General features: G+C 47.8%; 5 protein-coding genes and 1 non-coding gene across 6 annotated transcripts; 2 read left to right on the top strand and 4 right to left on the bottom strand.

Moving 5' to 3' along the window:
* Window positions 1-2069: 2069 nt before the first annotated feature.
* BDV27DRAFT_157095 (MFS transporter) lies at window positions 2070-4501 on the bottom strand (the record flags this gene model as incomplete). Its single annotated transcript, XM_032072440.1, has 10 exons — window positions 2070-2146; window positions 2384-2517; window positions 2624-2735; window positions 2798-3207; window positions 3269-3355; window positions 3413-3445; window positions 3522-3766; window positions 3816-3850; window positions 3918-4027; window positions 4086-4501. 10 exons carry the CDS (start codon window positions 4499-4501, stop codon window positions 2070-2072), a joined length of 1659 nt encoding a protein of 552 aa, XP_031928370.1.
* A 720-nt stretch (window positions 4502-5221) lies between these two features.
* BDV27DRAFT_127233 (kleisin alpha) lies at window positions 5222-7779 on the bottom strand. The gene is made up of 2 exons (XM_032066719.1): window positions 7206-7779; window positions 5222-7148 (listed from the first exon to the last, which is right to left on the bottom strand). Exons 1-2 carry the CDS (start codon window positions 7467-7469, stop codon window positions 5634-5636), a joined length of 1779 nt encoding a protein of 592 aa, XP_031928369.1. The 5' UTR covers window positions 7470-7779; the 3' UTR covers window positions 5222-5633.
* Window positions 7780-8171: 392 nt separating this feature from the next.
* Window positions 8172-8261, bottom strand: BDV27DRAFT_t95. Its single transcript has one exon. It is a non-coding gene; the product is annotated as a tRNA-Asp (tRNA).
* Window positions 8262-8860: 599 nt separating this feature from the next.
* Window positions 8861-12431, top strand: pmr1 (Ca(2+)/Mn(2+)-transporting P-type ATPase PMR1). The gene is made up of 3 exons (XM_032066718.1): window positions 8861-9078; window positions 9183-11667; window positions 11724-12431. The coding sequence occupies exons 1-3, from the start codon at window positions 8971-8973 to the stop codon at window positions 12296-12298; spliced, it is 3168 nt and encodes a 1055-aa protein (XP_031928368.1). The 5' UTR covers window positions 8861-8970; the 3' UTR covers window positions 12299-12431.
* Window positions 12432-15494: 3063 nt separating this feature from the next.
* On the top strand, window positions 15495-18379 carry BDV27DRAFT_127228 (ammonium transporter). Its single transcript, XM_032066717.1, has 4 exons — window positions 15495-16328; window positions 16394-16725; window positions 16785-17376; window positions 17433-18379. Exons 1-4 carry the CDS (start codon window positions 16220-16222, stop codon window positions 18083-18085), a joined length of 1686 nt encoding a protein of 561 aa, XP_031928367.1. The 5' UTR covers window positions 15495-16219; the 3' UTR covers window positions 18086-18379.
* Window positions 18380-18828: 449 nt separating this feature from the next.
* BDV27DRAFT_106346 (Golgi transport complex subunit COG4) lies at window positions 18829-21623 on the bottom strand. Its single transcript, XM_032064403.1, has 2 exons — window positions 20249-21623; window positions 18829-20200 (listed from the first exon to the last, which is right to left on the bottom strand). The coding sequence occupies exons 1-2, from the start codon at window positions 21467-21469 to the stop codon at window positions 18941-18943; spliced, it is 2481 nt and encodes an 826-aa protein (XP_031928366.1). The 5' UTR covers window positions 21470-21623; the 3' UTR covers window positions 18829-18940.
* Between the last annotated feature and the right edge of the window lies 1 nt (window position 21624).

Raw genomic sequence — 21624 nt, 5'->3', positions numbered from 1 at the left:
AAAAAAAGATGTACAGGAACTTCTTAATGAAAAAGAGAAAAGGGAAAAACAAAAGAAAAAAAGAAAAAAAGAAAGAAAAAGAATAGGCGGAAAAGCCACCAACACGAGCAGTAAAGAGTCGCGTGTCCAGTCTGGACAAATCGAAGGCACGGCGTGTTTCCCTGCTCTGAGTCTTTCAGAAGTCGAAAATGACTCCAATTGTCACCTATCTACAATCATCAGAGGAAGAATCATCCCCCTTCATGGAGTTCCTTTGACGATCTGAATTTACTTCACGCGCGAGGTCTCGTTTGGTTTTCCAGGTTCTGTTTTCAACCTTTCCTTACAAGGTAAAAGAAAAGACGAGAAAAACAAAAATTTGGATAAAATTAGATTGGTAATTTTGGTGTCAGCTTACAGGAATAGGTAAGAGTTTTTTAACCTTGCAAAACGAGGAAAAGAAAAAGAGAGTCAGAAAGTTGTATCCTAATGATTCATTTTATCGTTCATCGACGTGTTCTAGTCTACTACAGTACGGAGTATAGTAGCCTCTGCCATGCATATGTGCAGAACTGAGCAGGATCGGGACCGAAAGGAGGCATAGCATTGCAGCTTCTTCCCCTTGAAGATCTCTCACATGATAATAATGATTTGAGTATGTACATACGGACCATACTACAATGCAGAAGAAGCTCGTGAAAATAATGATGATGTTAATACCTACTATCGGTAATTGCGCGGTATTTAGAGATCCCCACGTGTAGGTGGTATTAATTACCGAGTACTAACTAGTCCACACGCCATGTTTCTCCTCTAGTCCGAACTATTACTACGTATGTACCACCACACGATTGCCCTTCGTAAGGCAACGACTAATTTTAACCTAATCAGGTAGCCAAAAACCCCTCGTAAGGATTGCCCGCCAACAGAATGATCTGAATACTTTCAATATGAGCCATTTTTACCTCACCCCCCGGGTCTTTCCGGAATGCCCCCCCAAAGTCATTCGTCCGTCTTTCCCCGGCCATCCAGCGCCATGTCAAATTTAGTAATTGCCTCGGCTCCCGAGGAACCCTAATAGTGTCCATTCTCCTAGGCAAGTAGTACTGCCTCGACTGTTCAATTCGGCGAAAATGCTTGACAGCTGAAACAGCTAGGTTTTCTCGAAATAACCTGCCAAATCCTCCATAATTGATTTTCTCGCTCATTGTAGACCTGGTGTCCAGTTGCTATTTGTGATTGGATTGACACGGTTCAGACTACTTTGACCCAGGTGCGCCTGATTATACAACAATTTAGGTAATGTAAGGATGGTACTAGTTCTAGGAGGGTTCACTCCGGGGGTTTCATTTATCCTGCCTAGTAAACTGGACATCTCGTCGTATGGGGTTGGTCGGTCATATGAACTGTACGAGATCGGAAGTGTCAAATGTTTTATCCCCTGCAGAGTGACCGTCAAAGGTGTAATCGACGAGCACGAGGCTTCTATCTATATTTTTAAACCCCCTTTATCTAGTACATCTATGTATGTATCTATGTGCATACTACATAGTCATACATAAATATACATAATTTTGCCCCGTCTAAGCAGTAGTCGTCCCACTTCCCGCTGCACTACATGCAAGCCAACTAACCAAATTCTTACCATGTTAGTACGGGCCCTAGGGACTCGGGTTCCAGGGTGAATGAACTCATCTCGGGGGGCCAACATAAGAGACATAGATCCTTCATCCGGACCGAAAAGAAGTGGATATCTATCGGGCAGCAAATCGGCTCTTTTGCCGAATGCGACTACCGTACCGGAAAAAGATATACCTGCCGTCCCAATTACCGTTAGCTCTCAATTAGCCATAGCTTGATCAGATCAAGATTAAAGCGGCATCAAAATGTTCATGGAGCCCAGTGCCGGCAGTAAATTTGCCCAGAGGTCAAGAGAAACGTGGGGTATATAATGCCAGTATAGCTGAAGCTTTGGTAAGCAAGGAAGTGCCACCAAAACCAAACTATATAGCAAACAACACGATGTAGGCAAGCAATGAATTTGATGCCAAAAGGCGAAACGTGACGGTTGTAAGGGGGGGAAGGGGGGCTTACGGAAATGGTGCCATAGCAAGCGTCAGGAAAGCGAGCAGCGAAGAAGCCCAGTGGTATCCCAGATTGTTGTACACTATATCCATTGGTCAGCACCTGGTGGCCTGAAGTTGGTGCGCCAAACAATAGCAGCAATGCAGGTAGCTCGATGACATTGATAACCGTGAGCCTGGCAGAACAAGGTGAATCACAAAGTAGAGGGTGTCATTAGGGTACAGGGCTTCTGGTCCGTTTTCCCTGGGCCCTTCGGTGTTTACTAAATGAAAAGCATGGCTACGGAACGTGATAAAAAAAAAAAAAAAAAGTTACTTACTTTGGATTCCAAAAAGAGGGAAGACACCGCCAAACGTTGAGCGAGCGAAACTGTTCGCTGCTAGGGAACTTGCAGCAAAGACTGGATACGCATCGACCAAAAACGTAAAGATTCCCGAATATACAAGAATGGTCCTATCCAAGACAAAATTCATGGGTGTCAATGATCTACGTAGCCAGGTTTGCAGCAAGAATCAAAATTATGGGAAAGCCCATATTTCCGGCCGTGGATTAAACTCACCCGGCTCCAAAGAATGCACTGCCAATTATTGGTACAATCCAATGTACATAAGGATATATGGTCCAAGCAAATATGAATAACCCTATAGTAACAAGAGGGCCACCGAGAATCGCTACAACGTGTGAGCAGCAGTTCTGGATCACCTTAATGATATTGGGCAAGGGCTTTACGCACCTGGAGGTAGTCGCCACTCTGGTTGAAAATCTTCTGTTGTTCCCTCTGTCCTCCTGTGCTTCTCTTCCAAGCGTTGGTAGACGCGACGCCAGAAGGGATCAGATAAAATAGCGAAAAACATTCCCACAAAAAGGCCGAGGAAGCAAAGACCGCGCTGCCACAGTTCAAGGCCATACACGTTGCCGAATACCAGCTGAAAGGCACCAAAGAAAAGGTATATTATACCCAGCAAGACTGCAGAGAATATACAGAGACACAAGCACATGGGCTCCAGCGTCAGGAGAAGCACAGGCCTGTAGATCGAGCGTAAGACTGTTCGTGCCACTGAGCGATTTAATCTTTCAATCGGTGCTTTCCATCGATCATCCCCTGTCTCTTTGCGGAGTTTCTCCGCCTTTCGCCGCAGAAGGCTAGTAGGGCTAGAGTTAAGAAACGAGTGTTTAGGGAGTAAGTTTTGGCGATTTCACTTACACTGGGTGATAAGTTTCCGGGACAAAGAGGACGATTGAAATGAGCAGTACGCCTGTCCAAACCAGAAGCAGGTAGAACGTCCAGCGCCTGAGAATACAAGTGTCAGCTACAGATATTTCAGAATAGATGGCTAGGTAGATATACCATGTGGTGAACTGATTTATGAACCCACCAACTCTGAGGCTTGTCAATCATCGCAACGCAGACTCAAATAACAATATTTTCAGCAATCGGGGCTAGTAGCAAAACTCACAATGGTCCTACTTCAGGTCCAACAAAAGGGGAAGCTGTGTACAGCATCATAGGCGCACTCAGTTCATGGCGAGCAAATAAATCTCCTACCGTACCACCTGCAACGCTGAGAAATGCGCTCCCAGCGATACCATTAAAAAAGCGGCATACGATCATGGTCTCAATATTCTTAGACACAGCACATGGAATGAGCCAGATCAAGAATAAAGTGAATGAGGTAATATAGACATATCTTCGACCATAAAACTAGGGAGCATTAGCTAGGGCGATGAAGCTTGGAGTTGGGGATACGAACCTCTGATAGGGGCCCCAGAAAAAGCGGGCCAATACCTGGAATGAGTAGAGGTCAGAAAATAGACCTGGAAGCCAAGCAACCCCTGATGGCTAAGAGACCTACCAAGGCCCCATATAAAGAACGACAGTCCGAGCGTTGCAATCAACCGAGAACAATTGAATTCATTCGTTATCTGGTCGTAGGTAGCGGTATACATTGACGAGGTGCAAGTCCTTTCGACAAGGCATCAGCACTACAAAAGCAACGATCCAGCAGTTGCCCATTACTCACACGCAAAGAGAACCCAGGGAGCAAATGATAACAATCAACCACCGCCTCATGGTATTGAAGTTTCGAGGATTCATCGGGTCATTCTCGTTCCAACTAACAATAAATGTGGACGATTCATCTGTGTCGCCCCCGTCATCGCCAAGAGCTTCTGCGGCTTCTTCATCCGCTGTATGACAGCTGTATCCATCATTCAAAGACCAGCTGCGTTCGATGGGACGTGAGTTGGTGGAGTGCAGCTTCTGCATCCGCTCTTCGTCGGCTGGGGGAGCCTGAATTGGTGCAAATGTGCCGTCCATGTCTTCATCTGATCTCACCTTCTCAAGCTCATCTTCCTCGCTCCTTTCGTCGCTTGTAGAGCGCCTGGCTAAATCCACATGGCTACTCTCAGCTTGCCTAAGCCGCTGTGACGCAGTCATGATCGAGTAGTGAGGTAGAGCCTTCTCATATAGTTTTTCGCTAATGCTATCGGAAATAATGAACATATGAAAGCTATGTAATAGTCTAGATTGTGTAACGAATGATTGCCCCAAATACCAAAGTAACTCAGAGCGATCGCTTGAAATAATTGAATGCTGGCAATAATCACACCGGTGAGGGCAAGGCCGAGTCACACCCTAAGCAGTACTTGCCTTAAGACCTTTGACCGAAAAATGGCGAGGGTTACAATAGATATTCAGTGTCTGATAATTGAAAAAGCAAGATAAAGCTTGCAAATTCAACAATCATTAGTCACATGTGGGAGGATTGTACTAAGTACATAAATCGTTTAGTCTAGTTCTTGCTAATCAATCTTTGAATTTTTATCATTTTAAATAACCACTGGTACTAGTTAGTCTAGTCGGCTTTTCCCTCAGCCGATTGCCACAGCATTATCAGTGGAGAACATATCAAACCGGGGTAGAGCATATGTATGGACTGCTAAACAGCACCTCGATCTTTCTCAGTCTCCTTTATAGAAAAGGGGGAGGGAAAGGAAAAAAAAAACATTCATTTCCTTATCATCGTCATCTGTTCCTATCTCAACATGTTCACCCTAGACGTTACAGATCATTTAAATTTTGATAGAGAACTAAGTTCATCACGTATGGAAAAATTTCCCGAGCCACAACCCCACGTGGACACACCTATTACAAGTCTCGTTATAGATCATACAGGTTTCAATTGTTCGCTTCTATACCTATACCTATGTGAAGAATGAAAATACAAAAAACCCCTTAAGTATCGTCCCTAGAAGCTCGCCCACAATAATAGCAAAGAAGGGGAAAAAAAAAAAAAAAAAAACTTCCCAGATTTGGAAGGGGGACCCAAACAGTCATTCAATAGCCACCTTTACAATCCAAATAGATAACTCCATGACACCAGTGTTTCATTACATGAATAATTTCCCGCATCCAAATAATAAGCCCCCGGCCAAAAAGAAAAAGGGAGTAGAAAAGAGCAGAAGAGGAGAGAAACAATGACGGAAGAGAATAGGCCACTCGAACATAATTTCCTGTACAGAAAAACACCTGGCACCTTCGTAGGCTCAGGTCTCTCAATTTTATCGCTCTAAGCTACCACCTGGGAAGGTTGATTGCCTACTTCTCCATTGGCGCTCTCTTCAGCCCATGAGCCCCAGAGAGCACGCTTGCCGCGGATTTTGAGAGGGCCACCAACGGTGTCGGGGCGTTGTTCAACCTGGACGGCGTCCTTTGTGGCCAAGACCAAAACCTCAAAAAACATCTTCGTCGCATCCGCCTTAGTCGCCTTGCGTTCGGGTAGAAGATCCTGGAACTTCACGCTCTTCTTCTGTTCCACTGCAGATTCACCCAGACAGTCGCGGAGAATGTGAACAGCATGCTTGGTACCAACTGAGACAGGGCCACTGTCCGCAGGTTGGATTGTGTCATCGAGATCTTCCAGGGGATGATTCATTCCCTCATCATCACTCAGATGCAAACCGTGATCGTGGTCATCGCCGGGGAATTCAATATCAGACCGCTGATGAAGCGTCGAGTCAAGACCAACACCTTCATCGATCGGTACGATGGCTTCTTCTTCGCCAAATTCCAAAGCAGGGGCGGCAGCTGCCTCGATGTCCATGTCTGCAATTCCACTATCACGCTTCCTCTTGAGCTCACCAGCCTTCTTAATGGTATCAAAGGAGAGCAAGTCACGAAGCTCTGGAGCCCACCCACGCCCGCGACCTCCTCCCAGCACATTCGCCACAAAGTCGCCATTCTTTTGCATGTCCATAAGAGTGAGTAAAACAGGATCACGAGGCAGGAAGGAGGTCGGCTTCAAGATGGTGGAGCGGTCCGCCTGTAACCCCTTGATAATATGGGCCTTGTAATCAGTTTCCTTGTCGAGCTCCACGGTCATCACCTTCCGTCGCTTCGCGCGCTGCGAGTGTTGGACAGCCACGTCATCCTCAGCCTCTCCCTCTACCTCGTCCCGGTCCTGGTCTTCACCTTGCTCTTGTTGGAGTTTTTCCATGTCTGCGTCTGGCATCTCTGAGAGGACACTCTCAGAGCGCCCGAACCTGCGCTCTTCGGCATCAAATACCAGTTCTCCGTCATCGCCAAGATCCATGGCTATATCGTCCGCCTGCAGAAGAGTGTCTTGTGGGCCCTCGTTGACCAGGTCCATCTTGTCCAGGGGAGCATCATCCTCGCCGAGGTCCAGAGGCAGATCAACATCGTTGAACTTGCCAGCATCGCTGAAAAGATCTTCTTCGACGGGACGAGGTGCAGGCGCGTCTCGACCCACTTCCATACTGAAGTCATGTCCCAAGGGCGTATCATCCTCTCCCAAGTCAAGGTCAACCAAAGTATGGTCTTCAAGGCGCGCAGGCTCCAGGGACACAGAGCGCCGAAGACTACTGTCTGGGAAGAGCTGGCTTCCAAAGTCCATCGATGTTCCTGGGCGCTTCCCCTCCGGCTCAAAACTGAGCGGCTGAGGTAAGAGCAAAGAAGAATCCAAGTTCATAAAAAGGTCCGATTCTGTAAGCACATCTGGCAAAGTTATACCCCCTGGGGCAACAACAGTGGTTGTCAAGTCATTGTTATTAGTCAAGCGAAAAGCCTAGGCATTATTACTTTAGCGTTGTTTGTAGAAATAGCATGATTCACCCCAACATACCATTTTGATCTTCATAAGAGCCTCATTGCAGTCGTCCAACAGGTAGCGTGCCTTTCGGCTATAGATCCGGACCACACCCAACAGCAACTGACCGCTCAATCGCAAAGCCATTGGAGCTTGTCCTTGGTCGACGATAGCACTGACACTGCTCTCAATATCCGACTGTAAAATGTGCGATTTGGAAAGTTTGCGCTCCAAGTTAGCTGATAACCAAACGCGGGCCAGTGGCCCGGTTTTTGACAAAAGGGTCTCCGAGTAGAACATGGTGTCACGGCGTAGTATATGAAGAGATACTAAAAATGATTGTTTCAAAAGGTATAAGCCCGCCGAATGCGGGGTGGTTCACAAGAAGTCCCTAGCAACCCAGGTGCGATGACGCGCTGTATCCAGAAAACAAAAAGATCGGCAACTGATGCTTCCTCCCCCTAAAGCCGAAAGGGGTTATAAACCCGGAGACAACAAGATGACGATAAGGATTATCGCAACGCAAAGAAATCCAGCTAATCCGAGGTTTGAAGAGGGGTGCAGGAAAGGAGGGGTGGTTGGGTGGATTGCGATGATTGCGGTGTGGTTTTCGCAAGTGAAAGGAAACAAGAGAAAGAGAGGAGGTCGCGTCTGGCGGGCTGGTTGATGGGCAGCCTCCACTGGCAACGGGTTGCGGCGGGCAGAAGCAGGCTAATGCACAATGCTGATTGGGTGTTTAGTTACGTGGCTGGGGTCACGTGCGAACAGGTCACTTTTTCCAGGAAGAGACAGTAATCACGTGAGTCTGGCGGGATGAGAGGTAATAGTTGCAAAGGAGTACTCCAATACCGTCGGCAAGTTGAAATTTAGATGGTTCGACAGATCTACAATTGTCTCTGTGCATTCTCTATTTGTGTTATATCAGTAGTTATTTTATTCTTGTTTAATTAGCCATCAACCAACCTTCCCTTGCCTAAAGGATGAGAAGGAAAAACAAAAAATCTCCCCGACTGGGAGTCGAACCCAGGTCTCCCGCGCTTGTTCCTTATACGGGATGACAAGCGGAAATCATGACCGTTAGACCATCGAGGAATTATTGCTAAGGGCACTAAACTCCTAGAGTAAATTATTACTTTAATCTAAAAACTTGCACCTTACCTTTCCCACATTATGAACGGTGAATAAAAGGTAGTATATTTCCGGCAAAATCGTCAAAGAACATTTTTATACACAATGATGACTGGGGTCTGTTCCCCCCTTCAATACTAAAAGGACGGTATGGAATTTACAGATCTAGAGTGATAGGATCAGTTGCAGTATCAATTCAAGAAGTTCAGGAGCGGGCGACTGTTGAGGTAGACACATTAACATAGTTGCACCCACGCTTAAAGCGCGTGACCGCCAAGAGTTGCCCCTTCGCTGGGAACAATGACAATTGCTTGCATACAATGTGTTCTCTCCGCAATTGAGAATGACAGTTTGTTTTTAATTCAACCTCCAAACATTGATCGACGCGGCCCTCCCCTGAGAGCGTCGTCTTTGGTGGGACCTGGAGGTCTAGCCTTGTCTCTTCTTAGAACCGGCTGCACGGCCCTTGTCTGGTTTCCACTTAGTCTCCCCATATTATTCGATACACCTGCGGCCGAAGTCGCGTCTGAGAACGTGGCTTCTACGTAATTTTTTTTTTCTCTTTGTCTTTGCAAAATCTTGTCCACCTCGACTTTTTCCCTTGATCCCGACGGGATGATAACCATTGTGAGCCCGATCTAGCAGGACGTCTTTGGACAGAAAAGCATGAGAGATGTCAAGGTCCGCAACGCCTGCGCTACCTTTGCATAATGCTCAGGCCCCAGATTTGAGGCCGCCATCGTCTACGCCGACGGGTGTACGCTCCAACACATCTACTTCAGTAAGTCTCGCTGCAGGGCAGATCCAGTTGACTTGCGCTGCGCTCGCGCTTTCAATTGGCTTCCTTTGGGTGTCCAGCCGCTAATTCTTGAATTCATTAACTAGACATCCACGTCGACTTACTCTTTGTTAGACCCACAGGAAACCGCTGAGCGCTTACAGACATCCCTTACCCACGGGCTCACTCCTGCAGAAGCTGAGATTCGCTTAATACAAGATGGGCCCAACGAACTGCCGCACGAAGACCCCGAGCCTCTGTGGCTCCGGTTTCTTAAACAATTTAGGGAGACATTGATTCTACTGCTTCTGGCGTCAGCGGCAGTCTCTTTCTTCATGGGCAATTTTGATGATGCGGTAAGCATCACGCTCGCGGTTACCATCGTAGTCACCGTTGGATTTGTTCAGGAGTATCGATCGGAAAAGTCCTTGGAGGCCTTGAGCCGCCTAGTGCCACATCATGCGCATTTGATACGCGATGTCCCTCTCTCAAATACCCCTCCTATCGGAAACTCGATCCCTGTAGCTACCAGTGGAGAGTTCGAGCTGCAAGATCTCAGAAGCAAAATCCCAGGCTCAGTTTCTGCCGCTGTCAAGGCTTCCACTACTGTTCCGGCGAATGAGCTAGTCCCTGGTGACCTAGTTTTGTTTACAGTTGGAGACCGTATTCCGGCGGACATACGCATTACTGCAGCCACTGATTTGACCATCGATGAATCAAACCTGACTGGTGAGAATGAGCCTGTTGCTAAATCGCCTGACGCGATTCGCGGCCCGAAGGCTCTGGCCACCAAGATTGTCACCCCGCCCCGATCTCCATTCTACGATGCCCCAGCCAGTGGCGCTGTGGGCGCTGATATCCGCTTAAATGAGCAGCACAACATCGCATTTATGGGAACTTTGGTTCGGTCGGGGTATGGACAGGGTATTGTCATAGGAACGGGTGCGAAGACTGAATTTGGCAGTATTTCAGCTTCTTTGCAGGAAATTGAGAGTCCACGCACCCCGCTTCAATTGTCGATGGACCGTCTTGGACAAGAATTGAGCTATGTCTCCTTTGGCGTCATCGGATTGATTGTAGTGATAGGATTGATACAAGGCCGGAAGCTCCTTGATATGTTCACCATTGGTGTCTCGCTTGCAGTCGCTGCGATTCCAGAAGGTCTTCCCATTATTGTGACGGTTACTCTTGCTTTAGGCGTGCTGCGCATGGCCAAGAGGGGGGCCATCATGCGAAGACTCCCCAGCGTTGAGACTCTCGGCTCTGTAAATGTTGTATGCAGTGATAAGACGGGGACCTTAACGCTCAATCATATGACAGTCACAAAGATGTGGCATTTTGACTGTCCGGAACCATTTGAGGTACACAACGATATTAGTTCACTGACGCCTGGGCCTGCAGCTCGGACCGTTCTTCGTGTCGGTAATATCGCTAATAACGCTAGACTTTCGCGCGTGCATGCAAATTCACCTGCCAGCGCATCTTCTGCTGCAGTGTTGTCTTCCACCGATGATAGGGCTCCGGGAACCATTAGGAGTAGGTGGGTTGGCCAGCCCACCGATGTTGCTATCCTGGATTTGTTGGACACTTTCGGGGAGGACGATGTGCGCGACCGGATCAGCGCTCGCATCACCGAGACTCCCTTCAGCTCCGAGCGCAAATGGATGGGTGTGATTATCGGCAATGGCACTGGCGAGTCAAGCAACATGGCCTACATTAAAGGTGCTCTCGAGCAGGTTCTAAAGCGTTGTGATACGTATCTTACAAAGGATGGACGGGAAGTTATACTAGATGAGCCGCGACGTCAAACAGTGAGGCAGGCTGCTGAGCATATGGCATCAGAAGGCCTAAGGGTGCTCGCTTTCGCCAGTGGAGCAGTGCGGGATATATCAAAAGGGCGGCCTTTTGGCAGCAGGACAGGTACTCCTGTTTCTAGAACTACCCCGGGTGAAGAGGATGATCGATATACCGGGTTGGTCTTTGCAGGCCTTGTGGGGATGAACGACCCTCCCCGTAAGGATGTTCACAAATCCATCAGGCGTCTTATGGCTGGAGGAGTACGCATCATCATGATCACCGGAGATGCTGAGACCACAGCAGTTGCAATTGCAAAGAAATTGGGAATGCCAATCAGTGATATAGCCGGTTCGCGACCAGTCCTTACTGGTGAGGAAATCGACCGTATGAGCACCACGGAGTTGGCGCAGGCCATTTCCTCCACCTCCATTTTCGCCCGCACGAGCCCTGACCACAAGATGAAAATTGTACGCGCTTTGCAGTCCCGAGGAGATGTGGTGGCTATGACGGGTGATGGTGTAAATGATGCACCAGCCCTCAAGAAAGCAGATATTGGTATCTCGATGGGTAAATTGGGCACGGACGTTGCCAAGGAGGCAGCAGACATGATCCTGACAGACGACGACTTCTCCACAATCTTGCGAGCCATTGAACAGGGCAAGGGGATCTTTTATAATATCCAGAACTTCATTACATTTCAGCTAAGCACCAGCGTTGCTGCATTGAGTCTTGTATTGTTAAGCACTACTCTTGGCTTCAAGAACCCGCTGAATCCGATGCAGATCCTATGGATCAGTAAGTTAATGTCAACTCCGAGCATTTGACAGCTGATAGCTGACAATCATCACCAGATATTCTTATGGATGGCCCTCCAGCGCAGTCCTTGGGTGTAGAGCCCGTTGATCCGTCAATCATGGGACGACCCCCACGACCCAGAACGGCCCGGGTACTCACGAAACCTCTCATTCAACGGGTGCTAACTTCGGCATTGATGATTATGCTGGGCACGCTTGCCATTTACGTCTACGAAATGGGCGATGTCGACGATGAGCTGAACCCGGGCAAACGCTCCCGCGTCGTAACCGCCCATGACACAACCATGACTTTCACCTGCTTTGTGCTGTTTGACATGTTCAACGCCTTGACCTGCCGCAGCGAGGGCAAGTCAGTGCTTCGCGGTGAGATCTCCCTGTTCGGGAACAAGATGTTCAATTACGCCGTACTCGGATCACTTGCCGGGCAGGCATGCGTGATCTATCTGCCTTTCCTGCAGCGAGTCTTCCAGACGGAGCCACTCAATCTGGCGCATTTATTCAAGCTATTGTGTATTTCGAGTTCAGTGTTTTGGGTAGACGAGGCCCGGAAATATTATCAATCGGTGAAACGGCGGCGGGCCGTTGGGGTGGGATACAGCGTAAATGTCTGAGGGCCGGGTTGATATATGCTTTTGCACTAGTTGTATAAAGGAGACATAGAGAATTATTATTTCCGGGAGACATCTGAATATTGTTAATATTGTAACAGCTGCCAGTTGATGTAGCTGGTTCTTGGAACCGAGTATATTGGGAAAGGTGTTGGTTAGGAATGGGGAGGGGGGTGGGGACAAGTACAGGATGAGAAATATATTTATGTATGTCTATTTGAGGCAAGACAATAAAAAATAAGTAAAAATAATTGACCGACACAGGGTTCACCTGCAATCTCTTTGATTCCTATTGGGCCAGCGATAAGGCTGTCTTCAGTTCTTGTGTTATATAACTCAAACAAATTGACCAATGGTTATCATCCGCTTACTCCATAGTCGATGGTCAGTCCATCATCAATATTTTAGCCGAAAAGAAGAACACTATAAGTATGTCCATGAACTAATCAGTACCCTAAAACCTACAACTAGGTGTATGATGAGCTCTTAATCCTATCGTGTTACACGCTACATTCCGCCTAGCATAGTGTCTCTGCGGCGAATACATATTCCCAATATGTACGAGTACACTGGTAAAAGTCGATGATGCATGACAACGCATAGGTTTTACTGTGTATATCATGGGCCCCACACATGAGTCTCAGACACTGGATGACGATAAAATTCAGAAGCTAGCCGTGCTAAGATGAGAGTTTCCACGGAACCTCTCGCCCTGTTACACGGACACTGCCAACCCGCCGGTAGGAGGAGGAGTAGTAGTAGTAGGCAGGTAGGGTCTACCTGGTGCATATAATCCCTCAGGTAGCAGCAGAGGCACTACGCGCTTTCCCCCCACCGGTGTCCCCCCAGCTGCATTGCAGCTTCGACACACGCATCATGCAAGGAGTAGAACAAGGGGGCTACCTAGTCGGTAGCGATCTCTGGTTTCCCACGGGCATTCATAGGGCAAATCATTGACTACAAGCGCATCATATCGATACATTATAAGGGGATACACCAAACTTAGTTTACAGGAAGGGGCGTGAGCAGCCGATACAAAAACAAGTAATGGATGATGAGCACATTGCCCGTTCTGATCATATGCATGTAAGATAAGTAGTCCATATAGGGTAGCCCCACCGTTCTCAACTATTGCCTGGCCGGTTGACCCCCCCCCATGGGGTATACAGGATATCTAAGCGATGACCATCCGAAAACGGAACCCGGTAGTACGAATTTTAAGCGCTGAAAGGGGACTCATGGGCGAGTTCGTGAGAACGATGGGCAGATAGGGTGTTTGGTTTGGCCGTTAGTCGCTGCAAAATGGGGTTGTGCTAATTATTTAAGCTACATAGATAGTGGGAAAGCTAAGACTAGCTGACTGGAGCCCGCAGGGTAACAGACCTATCACTGGATTGAGCTTGAGTCGGGAGGCTGAACTCGCCCCCCCTCTTCCCGCCGCAATATCGGTAGTCGATACTGTCACGAAAGGAGGAACGGATTAGACTTTAGGGCTACACCAATAATAATGTAAAACGGTATGGATGTACATGCCATCTCCCAATCATTTAATTACGAATCTCTTCCATAATGATATACATATGAAGACATGACATAAACAAAAAAGAAAAAAAGAAATAGCTAAGAAAACCCTACAAGATACTTAATAAGGAATACTATCCAAATCTGGTGGACTTCCTATCTGGATGACCATTGAGGAGAAGTATCTCCTGTATCTCCTCGCTGCCAAGCCTCCAGTAAGATAGATAACGATCTCTCCGGAAGTTCTTCTCGGTTCGGGATGGTAGTCGGCGAAGCATCGCTCCTGAAATTCCCGAGTGAACTCGGGTGATTGAGGGAGCCTCTCGAGGAACCGACCGAACGGTCATTGGCCGAAAGTGGACGTTATCAGTGCGATGGAGACTGCAGAGCCAAGACTAGGCCGGAACCGGATGCAGAGGCCCCACATGGCGGGAGGGTGGCGTTCAGGACCTTATCGGGACCTCATAGCCAATCATTCGGGAGATAACTATGAGCTGAGAGAAACGGGGATGATAAGGGCCGCACTGTATTTTTTTTATTTTGTCTTTCCTTAGGCTCCGCTCACGACTGGCGGATGGATCCCCTTCGTCAGATACCAACCAGAGGATTGGGTGTCAAGGCATTCCAGGGCGAATGGATATAACCCAGACCCTTAAAGACCTGGACTTTATCAGTGATAACTGGAGGAAATGGAGAAAGGCAGAATCGGATAGATAGATAGATAGATTGATATATGCAGCATCTCGTGGTGTATTAACCATCCGGTCTACAAGTATAAATAAAACACCCAGAGCCCATTCATTCTCTCGGAGCAGGAGTTTAGGATTGCTCCGCCTCTCCCCGGAGCGTTCAGCTCCGCATCGCTTGGTTTCATCTCAGCATCATCACATCTCTCTCGCAATTCCTATTTCGGTCTCGGCCAAACTCTATAAAGGACCAATGCCAAGTCCCCTGTTAGAGACTCATTGAGATTATTAGGCTGACGAGGAGGGGGACGCTTATTGATCAGGAAATGCGGTTCATTTTGAATATGACATGAACTCATGGTGGATCATGATAATAGAAGTTGTCAACGATCCTGACGATTACCCGTGGGGGGAGGAAGAGAAAAAAAGACATTAGGAGACTACTCCGTACTACTACTAATTAGTACCTAGGGTACCAAAGGAACTAATCAACTAACTAATAGTTAGTCGGTACTACAGAGTATGTTTATACATTTTGCCACGTTTTGCCGGGAAGAAAAAAAAAAAAAAGAAAGAAAAGAAAAAAAGACAAGTTCCCCATTTGCCACTGAATGTCCAATGGCTCATGAAGTGATGTTGAATTTGCACCAGAAGATGCAATGGAACAGGATGAAGATGGACAGCTTGGAAGGGGAAAGAAAAAAGTTATTGATAACGAGACTGGTGTTCCAGCTCTGATTTCCATACTCATGAAAGGGGGGTGATTTGATTGGAGATTTCTGAGGATCCCGTCGATGACTGTAAGCTTGAGTTTATTTTATTCCATTCGATTTCTCACATCTTGTTATCTCTGACTATTTGGCATTTTTATTTTTATTTTATTTTTTTGTTTTAATCCCTCGCCCAATCTATCGTTTGCCTTTTCCCTTTATCCGCGCCTCCCTCGCTAGGTTGCTCAATAATTCTTGTCCTTTACTTTTTCTCTATCTCTCTTTTCTTTTTTTTTAATTTTTTTTTTTTTGGTCCTTCTTTGTCCTATCTTTTCTGATTGACTACGTTCCCGTGTAAACAACACTATCTGTCTACATCCTCCAACTTATCAATACCGTCTCAACAGAGTTTCCAACAAGTCTTACGCGATTGACTGACTGATGGATTGATTGGGCATAACTAATAAAGGTCCATTTCTTCTTCCCACAGTCCCCACTTACCCTTGGCCTTGGAATCCGTGCCGATCAATTATCGCGCCCTAGTGGTGACCTGCTCACTGTAGGCCTGGACTTATCTTTCAATTGACTCGTTCACATTTGCAAACGCAAATTTGTCCCGTCCACTTGCCGACCCACCGGCCCTATCTTTCCAGAACTCTCAGCCTGCTTTTATATACTACAACATCTCCGCCCCCCCCGTGACGGTTCTTTTTCTCCACACACATACACAGCCTGGCGGAGTTCCTCTCTCTCTTTTCCATTCTTTCCCTGCATTCCTCCAAAGGGAGAAGGTGAGACACCCGACTGACAGGCACAACAAAAGAGTCACCTGCTTCGTTCCTCGTCCTCACACAACCGGAGCTTTTCGTATTCCTGCCTCTTTTCCATCAACACGCACCACCCGCCATCTTTCAGCTCCCAGGCGGTGGCGTTGCTACGAGAAATAATAGGCACCGCGTGCCTGAAATCGAGATTTCATACAGAACTGCAATTGACTTTGATATAACATGTCGGACATCAAGGCGCCTTTCGTCCCTGACTATGCGTCTTACAACTGGACTGGAGCCCCATCTAACTATGACTCGCTGGCGACCAATGAGCTGGGTGGTGACTCCAGTATGTTTTAAATGACGAAATATCCGGCTTTTTTCTGTGTCTGATAAGACTAATCATTTTACCAGGGGTGGAGAATGTGAACAAGTGGTTTCAATCCGGTGATCAAGCATACATTATCGTGGCTTCCGCCATGGTCATGGTCATGATCCCAGGTCTCGGTTTCCTTTATTCCGGTCTTGCTCGTCGTAAATCAGCCCTGAGTATGATTTGGGCCTGTATGGCCTCTTTCTCTGTCGTCACGTTCCAGTGGTATTTCTGGGGCTATTCGCTTGCATTCTCGCCCACGGCTACCAACGGATACATTGGCAACCTTCGTAACTTCGGCCTGATGAAGACCTTGGCCGATCCAAGTCCCGGCTCTGTTCTCGTGCCCAATCTCCTCTATGCCTTCTATCAGGTTGGTTCCTAGGTCTACCGATATGAAGTGAAGATGACTGACGTCGAGGTGTTCATTAGATGCAATTCTGTGGTGTCACTGCTGCGATTATCATGGGAGCTGTTGCGGAACGTGGACGCTTGCTCCCAGCTATGGTGTTTGTGTTCGTCTGGGCTACGATCGTATACTGCCCCTTGGCTTGCTGGGTGTGGAATGTGAATGGCTGGGCGATGAACTATGGTGTATTGGATTATGCAGGTGGTGGTCCGGTCGAGATTGGCTCCGGTTTTTCTGCACTCGCCTATTCAATGGTTCTCGGTCGTCGCCAGGAGCGTATGATGTTGAACTTCCGCCCTCACAACGTCTCTCTCATTCTCCTTGGAACCGTTTTCTTGTGGTTTGGGTGGCTTGGATTTAACGGTGGCTCGGCCTTTGGAGCCAATCTCCGTGCCACCATGGCTTGCTGGAATACCAACCTGACTGCGGCTTTTGGGGCCATTAGCTGGGTCCTTCTCGATTGGCGCTTAGCGAGGAAATGGTCCATGGTTGGTTGGTGCTCTGGTACTATCTCAGGCCTGGTTGCAGCTACCCCGGCATCCGGCTTCATTACCCCTTGGGCTAGTGTGATTCTGGGTATAGTCACTGGTATTGTTTGCAACTACTCCACCAAGGGTAAGCTTTGTTTTTAATGTTCTAACCGAACAATAACGTACTGACTGGATCTATAGTGAAATACTGGATTCGTATCGACGATTCCATGGATGTGTTAGCTGAGCACGGTATTGCGGGTATTGTCGGCCTGATCTTCAACGCGCTCTTCGCCGACGACGCGATCGTAGGACTGGACGGCGTCAACACTGGTAGCGGTATGGGTGGATGGCTGATCCACAACTACAAGCAGCTCTATATTCAAATCGCTTTCATTGTCGCCTCAGCCGCCTATGCTTTCGTTGTGTCTGCCATCATTGCCTACGCCATCAATGCAATCCCCGGTCTGAAGCTGCGCGCTTCTGAGGAAGCCGAATTGCTTGGTATGGACGACGATCAGCTTGGCGAGTTCGCCTACGACTACGTCGAAGTCCGTCGTGACTATCTTGCATGGACCCCTCAGAAACACGACCAGCTCGAAGACGGCCACCATATCCCCGCCGCTGCACGGTACGGTATTGGGGAACACAGCGAAATGATGCTTGACGGCCATACCCCCATTGGCATTGACAGTCGCGGTTGCAGCGAAGGCGACTCCGGCATCCAGGAAATCAAGATTGCACCGGCACCTGCGCCACCAATGGCACCCGCCCCACGTCAGATTGCCGAACGACATCCCGCCCACGAGGGATCAAAACCGCCCAGTGTCGAGGAGGATGAGAAAACACAGTAATGTGCCGGGACTTTGGATTTGTTCCATTCTATGATTTTGCGTTTTCCGTGATATCCAGCGTGCGTTTCTTTGCTATAACAGTTTTGGCTGAGCCAGAATCTTCTCTTGTATTTTGATACCTGTGGTCTGGGGTTGGTTGGAACTGGCGTTTGGGATTGATATGAGCGTGTTTTTCCATCTGTATATAATTAGAGCTTGCTTGGGGGATTTCTATCTTTCCCGATACCACATGCATAGATTTGTCAGTAAAATGTTATTTAATGACATTAATTGTCTATTCATTCAACCCTTAAATCAAGTTACCTCGATCGTGACCTAGTTCTTATGTTCTTATCTCTTACCCGTGATGGATCCCTAACCCTAACCTAATCGGATGACCACCTGTTCATGAACACCCTCCAATACACTCATTAAAGTAGGAGGAAGAAGTATGGATGTGTCAACTCTTCTAAACTATCTAGAGTTGTCTCTGCTTAAATATCCTACCCGGACCTTCCTATTCACCTACTTCTTTGTTCCTTATTGCTTTTTTGTCTTCTAGACCTTGCTATTGTGGATATGCTTCTCAAAGCAGTACGGTGAATATTTGGGCAGCCATATTCTGTTATATATTATTCATCAATTTATAATGATGTAGCAGAATACTAGAAAGTGTAAGAAAAGCAAGGAGAGGAAAAAAGAATGAGAAATATTTCTTTCTTTTCTTTTCTTTTCTTTTTATTTTATTTTATTTTTTTTTAAATATATATATATATAAATGCCTGAAAAGATATATGCAGTGCTTAAACATGCTTGAAAAATATACAATATTATAGTACTCGTTGGTAAGGTGATGCGAGTTAGCTTACCGCTAAACTAGTATTGAGTGCCCTGTCGTCTCACCATTCCTCGAACCCTTGTCCGTTCTTCGCGGTTCAGCTTCTCGACTACTTCGGCTGTCTCGCCTCCACGTATTACATCTTCCCATTCGTCGTCATCCATGCCCATAATTAACGTCATCTGCATGCAGCGAGCAAATGCCTCCCGGTGGCGGTATCTTCCTGGTGCCCCGTGCGTGCCACCGACATCCACTGCTGCGCTAGCAATTCCTGAGACGTCTCGTTCAAGTCGTGTAGCGCCCAGTGTGTTGACACGGCCTTGATACGACCAGAGTCGCTTTTCCAAGAGCCGAGAAAGATAAGCCACCGTGATAGCTAATAAGCGGTCAAAGGCAGATGCGGTAAGTATACGAGATATTGGGAGAAGAAGTTCAGCCCAACTGGCTGCAAAACGCGGACGGACAAGCTCCACACGGTTGGCATTATCATCCGCATCCTCGTCGCGGTCGTACTCATGGTACGACGTGCTGGTGGGGTCATTGTCATCTCCGGGTTGATAATCAATATCTCGGAATGCGTCTGCTAAAATGGGTCGCAGACGATGCTTGATGACGTTGTTGAACACTACTTGAATGCCATCGGACAGAAGGTCGTTGACCTTAGACTCAAAAGATGACGATAGGGCTTGCAACGTCTGCGCTGCGAGCTTGGCATCTGCATTGATAGGAAAGAGGGAATGCAATTGGTCCGTCTCTTCAGTCTGCCCGTCGGGACCAGTTATAGTCTTCCTAGTCTCGGTATGAGAATGGACGATGCGTCGGATGTAATCAACGGCTACATCCAGATTGTTGACTAAGACTAAAAAAGAGACTATCAGATGCTCTGGGGGTTGAGCTCCTTGTACCGATGCTCTCGGATAGCATTCGTCCCGCATTTTCCGTTGTGTCATCCCAATGAAATCTGACCCTAGCACTCGAGACAGAGTCGGCACTACATTAGTAACTACCGTGATCTGCGACGTTGCCAGTGATTGTTGTAGGACCTTGTTGACTATATACATGATGTCATCGACGGCCGAGGTGATATATGGCGGGTCAGCCTTCAGCGGCCTTTGCGGGTTTAATGTTAAGCCAGTGGGCTGTTCATCTAGCTGGAATGCCTTCTCAACTGTCCGACGGAAGAAGAAGGTGGTCATAGTGTTGAATGGAGATATAAGCCGGTCATTGATTTTTTTTGATAACGTGGATTCCTGCAGGAATTGAGGCGGTGTAAACAACTTGTCGTCTTCACCAGGAGTCTGTGGACGTTAGTTGGGAAAAACTACAAAGGTTCACTCATGACCCACATTGCATGTTTCTGCCAAGAATCGGCAATATAGTGACCAACGACCTAGCATAACCGCCATTTCATTCAGTAACCCGTCGATCTCTTTCATGTCAACACCCTCATCCTCAGCTGTTGAAGCCCCGTCCCGATTTGCAGGGGAGTTCGACCGCGGTGTGGCACTGCGCTGAGGGGGGAGGAAGCTTTGTACTAGGAAAGTAAATGCATATGATTTGATGTCAGTCAGCTTGCGATCTACATGTCTCTCGTCACCCCAGGTGTCGAGAATGATACCGCCTTGGACATCTGCCTCAAGTTGTAGTCGCTCAATAACTCGGTTCATCTTTCTCGGACCATAGTGTCGCTCTACCAGTCCCCCGTGACCATCGACAATCTGGGCGATATGTTCAAATAATTTGGTCAGAACATTAGCGTAGAAGAAGCCATCTTTGCTTTGAGTTCCTGCCCCAGCGTTGAGGTTGGACCGCGCTCGTGACGCCACGCCCTGGCATACGTAACGCCCGTAGACATCAAGGCCAACCTCCGAGCGGCCGATAAGAGGAAATAACTTGAAAAACCGGGTAATCTTGGCGCCGTTGTTTTCCTTGACGGCCTTGTCGAACTCGCGCAAGAACAAGCCACAGAGGGATTCAGCCGCATTATCCAAGGTTACATTTGGCGGGTCCGGAACTTCCGCTGTGGGCACCATCTCAGCTGCGAAAGCTCCATGAACAACTTCTGGCGGGACTTTAGATGCCCGGTTCAGATAACTGGCTGCTGTTTCCCAATCCTGCGGGGCACCCATGGAGCCCGCGACTCCCAGCACACATGCCTTAAGTTCAGCAACCTGTTCCACTACATCTAAAGTAGATTTTACCCTAGACTGTTCCAGATCCAGGCGGCGGACTGCGCTCGATATTCTCTCTGCGGTGGCCGCGGCCTCTGAGAGCATGCCATGGCTTATGGACCGAGTGGTGGTGGTTTGGGAGCCGAGATGCGCACGGAGCAAATCCAATCGACCCAGCTCACGTGAAAAATCCTTTTGAGAGGCGACGAGGGCATCTAATCGGGCTGTAACCGACGTCTCCTGTTCGTGAAGGTGCGATAAAGTAGCCTTGATTTCCGCGAGAGAGCTGGCATTGAAGATATCGGAGGAGGGGCTCGGATGAGGTTTGCTAGAGGCTAGTGAAGGCGATGTGGCCACCGCATGTCCATTGACCTCGCCGACATTAGCTTCAGGCATTGTCCACTACGGAGGTTGCGAACAAGTGACTGACCAAAGGGAACTAAGAAATCGGGGGTGAAATGGGGGTTAATCTGGCATGTTGTTGAAAGGATGGAAGAGGAAGGCGGTGAATGGGATATAGGAACTATCAACAATAGGTGCCTCAGGCAATT

This window comes from Aspergillus caelatus (genome assembly GCF_009193585.1).
Source record: "Aspergillus caelatus strain CBS 763.97 unplaced genomic scaffold BDV27scaffold_72, whole genome shotgun sequence".
In the NCBI taxonomy this organism is placed as follows: domain Eukaryota; kingdom Fungi; phylum Ascomycota; class Eurotiomycetes; order Eurotiales; family Aspergillaceae; genus Aspergillus; species Aspergillus caelatus.
Note: the sequence above shows the minus strand (reverse complement) of the source record. Positions and strands in the feature narration are given on the sequence as shown.